The sequence below is a fragment of the Monopterus albus genome, unplaced genomic scaffold (genome assembly GCF_001952655.1).
Source record: "Monopterus albus unplaced genomic scaffold, M_albus_1.0 scaffold89.1, whole genome shotgun sequence".
NCBI classification, from domain to species: Eukaryota; Metazoa; Chordata; class Actinopteri; order Synbranchiformes; family Synbranchidae; genus Monopterus; species Monopterus albus.
This window is the reverse complement of record NW_018127969.1, coordinates 1167742-1178375: the sequence shown is the minus strand read 5'-3', so window position 1 is coordinate 1178375 and position 10634 is coordinate 1167742. Positions and strand designations below refer to the sequence as shown.

General features: G+C 41.1%; 1 protein-coding gene across 5 annotated transcripts in view; it reads left to right on the top strand.

Moving 5' to 3' along the window:
* The window catches only part of ampd2a (adenosine monophosphate deaminase 2a), a 22856-nt gene extending 12228 nt beyond the window's left edge, over positions 1-10628 (top strand). For 4 of the 5 annotated variants that reach the window (XM_020607784.1, XM_020607786.1, XM_020607782.1 and 1 more), the window contains exons 2-18: positions 2640-2770; positions 2941-3071; positions 3667-3735; positions 5034-5145; positions 5231-5417; positions 5867-6008; positions 6089-6178; positions 6289-6418; positions 6574-6768; positions 6900-7031; positions 7113-7276; positions 7574-7700; positions 7781-7944; positions 8042-8162; positions 8733-8906; positions 9020-9130; positions 10209-10628. In XM_020607784.1, coding sequence (XP_020463440.1) covers positions 2640-2770; positions 2941-3071; positions 3667-3735; positions 5034-5145; positions 5231-5417; positions 5867-6008; positions 6089-6178; positions 6289-6418; positions 6574-6768; positions 6900-7031; positions 7113-7276; positions 7574-7700; positions 7781-7944; positions 8042-8162; positions 8733-8906; positions 9020-9130; positions 10209-10424 — 2396 coding nt within the window. In that variant the 3' untranslated portion in view covers positions 10425-10628. The remainder of the gene's footprint in view (positions 1-2639; positions 2771-2940; positions 3072-3666; positions 3736-5033; positions 5146-5230; positions 5418-5866; positions 6009-6088; positions 6179-6288; positions 6419-6573; positions 6769-6899; positions 7032-7112; positions 7277-7573; positions 7701-7780; positions 7945-8041; positions 8163-8732; positions 8907-9019; positions 9131-10208) is intronic. The other variant, XM_020607783.1, reaches the window with a different exon arrangement.
* The last annotated feature ends 6 nt before the right edge of the window (positions 10629-10634 follow it).

Sequence of the window (10634 nt, the reverse complement as noted above, 5' to 3'; positions counted from 1 at the left end):
TGTACTACCTTTCATCTTGGTAAAAAGGATGGAAGGATTGTACTGATCCTTATAAAGTGGAGGCAGCTCTGAAGATACTAGCCGACTCTCTGATAGGGATCAAAAGAACAGGTGTATGGAGGTGGTCTGCAGACTCGGCTTCCACAGATGTTGAGACTAAGCTGATGCAGTTTAAGAAATTAACTTAAAGTGGCTACACAAAGGAAGGGTTGAGGCATTTCATTCTAAAATAGACCGGCACCCACACACACAGTAAACAGTCTGTCTGAGGTTTCTTGGCTAGTCTGTGTACTGTGTACCAAAACAGTCTCATGCAACCTGGATCTGCACAGTGGTTTGAAACAAAGACCAACAGTTCATATGACCATAGTACATAGAAATGCTACCAGAAAGAGGAAATGAGCTTAGGCAAAATTAGTTTTTGAGTCCCATGTTGATCCACTTGTTTCAAGGACAAGGCTGCAGTCAAGTGCCTCATGTGGCCTGACTCCATTATGGCTTCTTTGTCTTTGTCATGGCACAGAAGTATTACTCAAACATCAGACGTTTAATTTTATTGTTGTTCACTGAATTTTAGATACAACATTGTCAAAGCAAATTAATAATTATAGTTATTTGCCTTTTCATCACCATTTATTTTTTAAATTAACATTAAATTGAATAAACCTTGATGACTAAAGCCTTAAGGTCTCTGTCATAAACTTTCTGGAGCTCTTACTGTTTTGATGGTTGATGCTTGGCTGTGTTTTTGCTGCTCAGTTGTGTGGTATTTGAAAGGGGTATCCTAGTGCTAAGCAGAGAGAATGAACTCTTCATAGTTTCTTTGCTTAATTTTAATTGTTGCATTCTTCCGAGTCTGTGTCAGTTTGTTGTGTTTAGCAGTGTGTAAGAGGTTTGTGTTCCCCATTACAATGATGTCATTGAGATAAATAGAGTTGGGGGTGCTGGATTAAGAGTCATCTGTGGTGGAAAGGCTGGATGATTACATGGATACTATACTGGGATTGACATTGTATCTGTCTGTCTTTATATTTGAAGTCATCTGTTTTGTCCTAAGCAGCAAGAAATATCAGTACAGAAATGCCAAAAATCTATTTGAGGTCATTCAGTTTAGAAATGATATTGTCTCTTAAGTAGTTTAACATAAAACACTGGCAAGTTTATTTTTCGATGTTAAAATAGTCTGCTCAGTTCATATTATGATCACAGTTGCTTAAAAAGTTTTATTCTTTAAAAAAAAGTTGAAATGTTTATGCAAGAAATGGAATATTGGCTGATAGATATTTATTTGAAACTCTTGTATGGCTGTCTGCCTTAAAAATCCAGTATTATTGAGCTGTAATGATACATGTTCAAGAGACACTTTTCATGACCTTCAGCATATGATTGTCAGCTGATCATGGTGTAAAACCTCAGGACACAATACTGAAATGTTTCACAGTGTGACACCAGTGTCCGTTTACTCTGGAGAGTTACCCCGGGCTCTTACCTAGCTCCATAGCCTATGAGGCAGACAGCAGACAGCAGATGGCAGAGACTAATTGTCACAGGCCAGACACAGCACCAATAATTACACCAATTGCAGAGCAGAGTGAACACACCACTCCCAAAGTCACAGACTTGTTTCAAGTGAGTATGTGTGCACATACAGTAAACCTCTTATAGTTCTTTAACTTAAAAGTATGGCTGTCCTTAAGTAATTGGGAATCAGTTAATGTTATGTTTCTCACATTATCTGCTGGTACAGCTGTCGGTTCTGAACTTTGCTTCCGTTCTTGGACATTTACAAGGATTTTACTGCTTTGTCACAGATTGCAGCTACCAGAGCTTCATCGCTGTCAACAAAGTGGAATCATAGCTATGCCTTATTTTAATTTGGTTGGTTTCTGACTATTTACTTTTTGCATCTGATGTCTATGTCTTCTGTGTGGACACAATAAAAAGGGCTGATGTGTTCATGAACCTGAAGGAAGGAAAGTAAACAAGTACTTGGCTAAAGATTCTTGAGTCTAAACTGGATTGTACAGTCTGAGTCTTGTTTGCTGAAATCATAGTTTTACCTGTTGCAGCATTTGCTAAACTAAAATTAAATGGTCTATTTTAGTCTCTGATGATAATGGTTAGCTTTGTCTACCTTTACACAGACTGTGAAATAAGTGACTTCTTTCAGTTACTGCACATTGCAGATAATGAATGCATCACGACTACAGTAAATGAAGTTCCATGCTATGTGTTGGTTTGGGTGGAGAGACATCTTGTACATTTACTGTCGGAGCTGTTAAATAGTAAATGTATACATTTACTATTTAACAGCTCTGAAAGCTACAGCTAAACTACAGCCCTTATTAATTCAACAATTCAGTGCATAAACACACACAACAGGTAGCCTTTTGTCAGCCTTTACTGTGATTACGTCTTGCAGTACATGTAGTAAAATGTATATGGCTCTTAGCACAGACACCATGCGTTTTACTGTACGGGAAAGATTTGGAGAATGTATCTTCTACATTATCGCCTCTGCCTTTAAGGGACACTGGACCTTAAAGTAAAGGCTCTGTGATCAATAATTCATGGTTTTGAAGTCATGGTGACTGTGTGTTACTGTCCCATGATGTAACTCTATCCGTGTCTGCTTACAGATCTGAGTGGTGCATCTGGGCACAAGCCCCTCAAGCCCCAGCGATCCCATCTGGGGACACCCATTTCTGTGGCAAACTACCCGATTGACCTGCGAACATCCATGGATGAAAAGTATAAAGAAATTGCTGAGGTGAGAATTGGAAATGGGAAATGATTACATTAAAATTTCTTAATACAGTTAGAATAAACTGTGCACAATATTGGTTAATTTAGTTTTGGTATTTGTTTGAATTTCATAGTTATGAAAATACAGTTTGGCACATTTGAAAATCCAAAAATGTTAACTTTTGTTTACACCAGGAGCTGTTCACACTCAGTATGACAGAGAGTGAGATGCGAAGTGCTCCTTATGAATTCCCAGAGGACAGCCCCATCGAACAGCTGGAAGAGCGACGACAGCGCTTGGAGAGGCAAATCAGCCAGGATATTAAGTGAGGAAATGCAAACACACATAAAAGTAATGTAAACTCTTTACACTACTTCAGGCAGACATGGGTCTCCCTCCTCCCCCACCATTTACACACAGTCTTGCTTTACCTGTTCATGTACCAGCTTTCAACATGCCAGTTAGTGGGCTAACTGGGCTAGCCAGCTGTTGGCACCTGTCCTGGTGTTCAGTCTTTATGAGGAGGTGGGTTATGTCTCTGTTGGCGGGGGGGCGCTATCTGGACCACTAAAGCCACTTGTTTGGGTGGTTATCCGTCACGCAGCCCGCAAGCACTTGTTTACCAATCAGGGTGTACCACTACTAACTGATGATGTTTTTCTGTTTGTGTCACTCACCTTGATCACGTTATACCTAAGGCAATATGTGTGTATGTGTTTGTGTGAGAGAGAGAGAGAGAGTGTGTGTGTGTGTGTGTGTGTGTGTGTGTGTGAGCTAGTTTAGAGCTTGTGATTATGGCTATACTGTTGCATACATTTGGTCTCTTGGTCCTTGTGTCTGCTTTTCTTCTCACTACCTCTAATGTCCATCTGCCCCCTGCCTTGCCCACACTGGCCTGCGCCACTGCATATCACCCCAAGGCTTGAACCAGAGATTTTGCTCCGTGCCAAACAGGACTTCATGAAAATCGACAGTGATGCAGACCTAGAGTGAGTGAGCTCTGCTTCAGTATGTACGTTTTGTCTAGTGATTTCCTCTTTGGCTCTTTAAGTTTTGTAAAATTTTCCTCTGTTTTGCTTGCTTGTACTCTTAGAGGTGTGCATGGCAACTGCTTACCTGACATTTACAGTAATATTTATTGTCAGTACCACACATCTTTCAACATCTAGTTGACTGTACTTAGAAACCCTGGATTTATGTAAGTACTTTCCTCCAGAGTCACTGACAGAGACTGTCAGTATGTTGGGATGGACCACATCTACCCCCTGCTGGTGGTTTGATAAATGTTCACATGTTGCTTGTTCTGTTGCATTTTATTCTCTAAAACAACACATCTCTTAAGTTTGGAAAAAGTCTAAATTCTGTGACTGCATTTTCCTAATGATCCTGGTTTAACATCTCTCTCCTTTCCTGAGAGAAGATTTCCTCTGTTGGCTTGGTATTGGATATTGTGCCTCCTGTGAACTATCCATCCATCCCTTATCTATACCTCTTATTCTTGAACAGATTCACGGGGTGTAGACAAACAACCCCACACACTCACTACTATGGAGAATTTAGAGTCACCAGTCAAACTAAGCAGCATCCTTTTTCATTAGGCCATTTCTGAGAAATTTGTAGACTTTGATAAGAAAACCTTTGCTGCAATTTCAGTTCACTTGGCATTATTTACACACCAGCGGTATGTACGTTTCCACAGTCCGGGTTAGTGTTAGACCAAGAATCTCTCTGTAAACCTCGGAGAAAGAACTGTGGTCTGTCTGGAACACATCTGATAAAGGTAAACTTCCCAGGAACGTATTGAGCTTTATTACTGTGAATTAAAGTTTGGTTTCACCAAGTCTATTGAAACACTGAAATCTTTAAAGGTTGTGCTTCACTAGTGTTTTTCATCTGGTCTCACAGCACCTGAAAACATCTGCAGGATAGAATAGAAACAGTTTAATTTGATAAATACTGTTATACTTGGCGATACTCTGTAATCACAGCTTATAGTAAAATATTTTTGCATAAAGAAAACACCATGTAGTTATGCAATGCGCGTTGATTGATTAATAGTGTAATACATAGTATAATTGGTCTCAGCATTAAAATGTACATTTAATGCTGTCCATACTGCATTAATGTTGATACTTTTGTACCATAAACCAACAAAAAAAAGTTTCTCCTTAACTTTCCTACCACACTTCTCCTTACCTCCATATTTTTCATCTCGGTCTTCACCCCTGGCCTCAGCTAACCTTTCTCTTATTTTAAACTCTTGCTTGTTTCTGTCTATATCTTTAAGGATAATGATGGAGCAAAGTGTGGAAACTGTTGACAGTGGTTTTAAGGAGAGGGTAATGCCAATGGAGAGAGAGTATCTGCGTGTCTCAATATCTGGAGAGGAAAAGTGTGGGGTGAGGAGCTGGCAGTCAAATCAACATCCCAATGAAATAAATTCCACTTGCAGTGGTTTTCATAACTGTACTTTTATCTGTCCAGGTGCCCTTCACTGACCTGGTAGATGCTGCTAAATGTGTGGTGAAGGCATTATTTATTCGGGAGAAGTACATAAACCATTCCCTGCAGAACTTTTGTAAGACTACAGCTCACGCCTTGCAGGACCTCGGGATGAAGTCTCTGGATCTAGGCGTGTACGATGATGTACCAGAGACCCCTGTAGATGCTGGTATAACATGCACTCACCAAACATGCTTATCACAACTGGGCAGAAATGGAAACCAGAAAGAAAAAAGAGTGTGTCAGTGTCCTCGGACTGTATTCTTTCCATTCTAAAACCTTGACTACGTTTTGAGATTGGTTTCTTGGGAAATACTTAGTCTCAATACTGAGACAGTAAAGGTTGCCTGCAAAAAGCGATATACTTGAAGCTACATGCACAGTCTGAAGGAGCTGGCAAAACAATAAAGGGAATGATAAGCACTCTAATAGGTGTTGTTTTTTTTGTTTTTTTTGTAAATTGAATTATGCTGGTCAAATTACAAATTAGACAAATGTAAACTGAGGAGACAGCCAGAGCCACTCCTACCCTTTGTATCTTACAGCTGAACAGTTTCTGCATCATTGTTGATCATTTTTTGCAGCTTGGAAAATTGACTGTCCACCCCATTTTCCCAGATGCCCCCGTTCACCCACCTGCTTCAGAGACACACCCCTATGAAAATCAGGACCCCACGAACATGCCAGTGGACACAGGTTATGGCTGCAAGATGGTGGATGGAGTAGTCCATGTCTACACCAAGAAAACAAACATAGACAAGTATGTGATTGTATCTGAAGGGTGACACATTCATAAAAAAGTGAGTCTGCTTTATAACTTTGTACTGTCTTCCTGTTCAGAAGTACTGAACTGGACCTGCCATATCCTGACCTGAAGGAGTATATTGCACACATGAATGTTATGATGTCTCTCATTATCAATGGGCCAGTGTAAGAATTTATTGTTTTATTTATTTATTTGGACAGTATTATTCTTCAATGTCTTTTTTTGTAGCACTGTATATTTGAAATCAAGTGTTTCCTCTGTATGGTGTTCACAGGAAGTCTTTCTGTTACCGTCGCCTACAGTACCTAAGCTCAAAATTCCAGATGCACATCCTCCTGAATGAGATGAAGGAGCTAGCAGATCAGAAGAAGGTTCCTCACAGAGACTTCTACAATATACGAAAGGCAAGAGGCAACAAATTCTACAGTAGCTGCTGCTGGTTTAACTAATGGATCCACAACTATTAACTTTGATACCATCACTTGGCTGACAACTTTCCCAGTACTACAAACATTAAAATAAGTTGTTTAACCTAATCTGAGCCTTATCCTTTGTCCAGGTGGACACACACATACATGCATCATCCTGCATGAACCAGAAGCACCTCCTGCGATTCATTAAGAGAGCCGTGAAGAAATACCCTGGGGAGATTGTTCACATTGAGCGTGGCCGGGGTCAGACCCTCAAGGAGGTGTTTGAGAGCATGAACCTGACAGCCTACGGCCTTAGTGTTGACACTCTTGACATGCACGCGGTGAGAAATGTGAAGAACGGTGCAAAATAGTTGAAAAGAAGTCATATTTTAAGCGATTATATACAAAGAAATACAGTTGAAAATGTGCTATAGATAACATTTAGATTTAAGTGGTTTCTCTTTTGCCTCAGGACCGTAACACGTTCCATCGGTTTGACAAGTTCAATTCAAAATACAACCCCATTGGAGAATCCATCCTCAGAGAGATCTTCATCAAGACTGATAATTACATTGAAGGAAAATACTTTGCACACATAGTAAAGGTGTGAAAACTAAAAAATTTTTAATCCTTGAAATAACCGCCACAAACTGATACATCAGTAACCTCTGTCTGTATTGTCCAGGAGGTGATGTTTGATTTGGAGGAGAGTAAGTACCAGAACTCTGAGCTACGTCTCTCCATCTATGGCCGCTCCCGAGATGAATGGGATAAGTTGGCTCAGTGGGCTGTCAAACATCAAGTGTACTCTGATAATGTACGCTGGCTCATCCAGGTGCCCCGACTGTTGTAAGTACCCCCCATCCCCCAACTTGATTTACCTACAAGCAGCATTTAATCACTAGATTTTAGATTAATGAGAAATTAGCGCTAAGGTTAATCGTCCTAGGTTTTTTTTTTTTAAGACTATTGTGAGTCTGACAGTGTTGTAGGAGTGCAGTGCTAAATCAGTACGCTTTCAATACAGAAAAAAATGAGAGAAACTAACTCCTTAACTAGTGTAGATGTGCTTTATACAATGAAACATATATTTGATTGATCTTTGTAGTACTAATAAAAGTCATTATTGAATCACCACCTCTTCAGTGATGTGTACCGCACCAAGCGGCAGCTGGCTAATTTCCAGGAGATGTTGGAGAACATCTTCATGCCCCTGTTCGAGGTCACGATTAACCCTCGCAGTCATCCAGAGCTGCATCTCTTCCTGGACCATGTGAGTATCACAAGCTGTTCCACTGATTCACATTTGGAGACTGGCTGACTGTTGTTTATGTGTTGCATGTATGTCGCTAGGTGGTGGGCTTCGACAGTGTAGACGACGAGTCCAAACCCGAGCACCACATTTTCAATCTTGACAGTCCGCTGCCAGCAAACTGGACAGAAGAAAACAACCCACCTTACTCCTACTACCTGTACTATACTTATGCCAACATGACTGTGCTCAACCACCTGCGACGGTATGGGCTATAAACGCATCATTCATTCATTTAAACACAAAATGGAAATGCATGCAGTTTTAATAATTTTGTTTTTAAATCCACGTGTCTACCACAGGCGGCGAGGCTTCCACACATTTGTTCTGCGACCTCACTGTGGGGAGGCAGGGCCGATCCACCACCTGGTGTCAGGTTTCATGTTATCAGAGAACATCTCCCATGGACTACTGCTCAGAAAGGTCAGGACAGGACACTGGATTGGAAATGTTTGGCTTTACCATGTTGAAATAACATTGTTTGTACAAGTTTTGATTGAAATACTGTATGTTGGAAAAATTATTTAAAAAACAGACTGAAGATATTGTTTCCCTTTTTCAGACTTTGTAGGTTATTAATTGATGAGCATTGTATCATAAACAGGGTGAACGCATTACCATGAACACCTGAATTATATATATGTTGGAGAGCAGTTGATTCAACTCGGCATTACAGTGTATTTTGGAAGTGTACAAAAAGATAAAAATGTGTTATAATGTGTTCAAGCTTCAGTTTATAGGAAACAACGAACACACATTCAACACATCCCAGAAGTCCAGTACTCTGCTTTATTCCCTTTGGATACTGTTTTTTGTGTGTGTGTGTGTGTGTGTGTGTGTGTGGGTCTTAAGCTGCCACTGTATTGAGTGGAAGCAAGTAGCGACTAATCTGCTGCTGCTCTAAACAAGTCTGAGACGAAGATGTGCTTGTACCAGCCTGTGACTGTTTGCTTTTCTTTTTGTCTCTTGCTTTCTCTGTTTGATACCTGCCAGGCTCCGGTGCTGCAGTATCTTTACTACCTGGCTCAGATTGGCATTGCCATGTCGCCACTGAGTAACAACAGCCTGTTCCTCAGTTACCACCGCAACCCGCTGCCAGAGTACCTGTCCCGAGGCCTCATGGTGTCTCTGTCCACAGATGATCCTCTTCAGTTCCACTTCACCAAGGTCAGTGTCAGTGTAAAGGACATTTGTCTGAATGTACACAATGTGCAAAAAGTAAAAATGTTGAATTTACATTGTATTCTGGTGTGTGTGCGCGTGTGTGCATGCGTGCCCAGGAGCCTCTAATGGAGGAGTACAGCATTGCTGCTCAGGTGTGGAAACTAAGTTCCTGTGACATGTGTGAGCTGGCAAGAAACAGTGTCCTCATGAGTGGGTTTTCACACAAGGTAAATTACTCTACCTCTTCTCATTATGTCAGTTTTAGTCTATTCATCCATGCATGTGACACGGGCTCTACGTTATGCAACAAGACACTTGGGGGGATATGTACTGAACGTGTCAGAAATTACTATCAGGTGCAGAAAATATTGTGGCACAGCAATTTTTCAGTTTGGCGGGACATTTACCAACACCGTTGTAAATGAGCACAGCCGCAGCTGTGTTCATGTGAATGCGTGTCAGCTGGTAAGGACTAGCCTGTACTGTGCACGGGTGGACTGAGATGGACAGCAGAAAACGCTGTTTACTGCAACTGAACTTTACATGACTGCAGCTCTGTTTTCTTCAACGTATTAGACTTCTGCCAGTCAACTTGTCTTGTATTTCGTTTGGTTACTGAAACATGGTTTGACCTGTTATCCTGAAAACTCACATTTTTCCTTTGGTGAGCTGTGCAATTTACTGACGCCTTCTCCCTCCTCAAACATGTTCTTAACGCTGACAAGATCTTAGATGACTAACAGCTGCCATGCTGAGACCAGCGCTGCACATTTTCTACCCTGCTTTCTCCTGATGTTAAATTTCTGCCACAGTTCCCTCCGACACAGCGGTGGTATATCAGCTGCTGAGAGTACTTGTATACAGTTCCTTTTTTTTTTTTTCTCCCTGATGTTTGTGTCCCTGAACAAGAACTCCTTAAAATACATAATGCTTATTTATAGATAGATAGAAATACTTTATTAATCCCAATCTGGGAAATTGGATTGTTTCAGCAGCGGTTCACACTCAATATCAAGCACACAAACCAATAAATAGAGTAGATAACCCACTAAAATATAAAACAAATAAAAATGAGACCCAACACACAATTTCCTGTGGTGCTGCTCTTCTTCTGGTTTTCTGGTGACCCCACTGTGACTCCTTAGTAAATATGAACATATGTTTGGTGCCACAAAATGATCCACAAGTCCTTAATAATTATCCCCCTTGGAATCTAAAAGTGTTCTTACTGTAAAGGAACTGTTTTTTGTTCTGTATTTGACTCGTATCTGAGCTTTCCACTCACGTAGCTTCTCATCATTCTAGGCCAAAAGCCACTGGTTGGGCCCCGGTTATTCTAAGGTGGGTCCTGAGAGCAACGACATTCGTCGCACCAATGTCCCTGACATCCGCGTGGCATACCGCAGCGAGACACTCTCTGAGGAGCTTTATCTCATCACTCACGCCGTGCGCACAGATGAGCTGGACACTACGGATGGAGAGGACGCTCTTTCCATGGGCCCTCTGCCAGGACAGCACTGAAAGCACAATCCTTCTGTCTCATCCTGTAAACCACCAACCCTGTAGTCCACCCAGCATGATGCTGAAGAGATATGGTTTGAGACTAATTCTGCTGTTCTTCCTACCTACAGTATAAAACATGAGCACAGAGGTATGCTGCACACTGACACACAGGCATCAAAGAGCCAAGGATACAGTGCAGCCATAGCACTTGTGCTTCAACATTTTCCC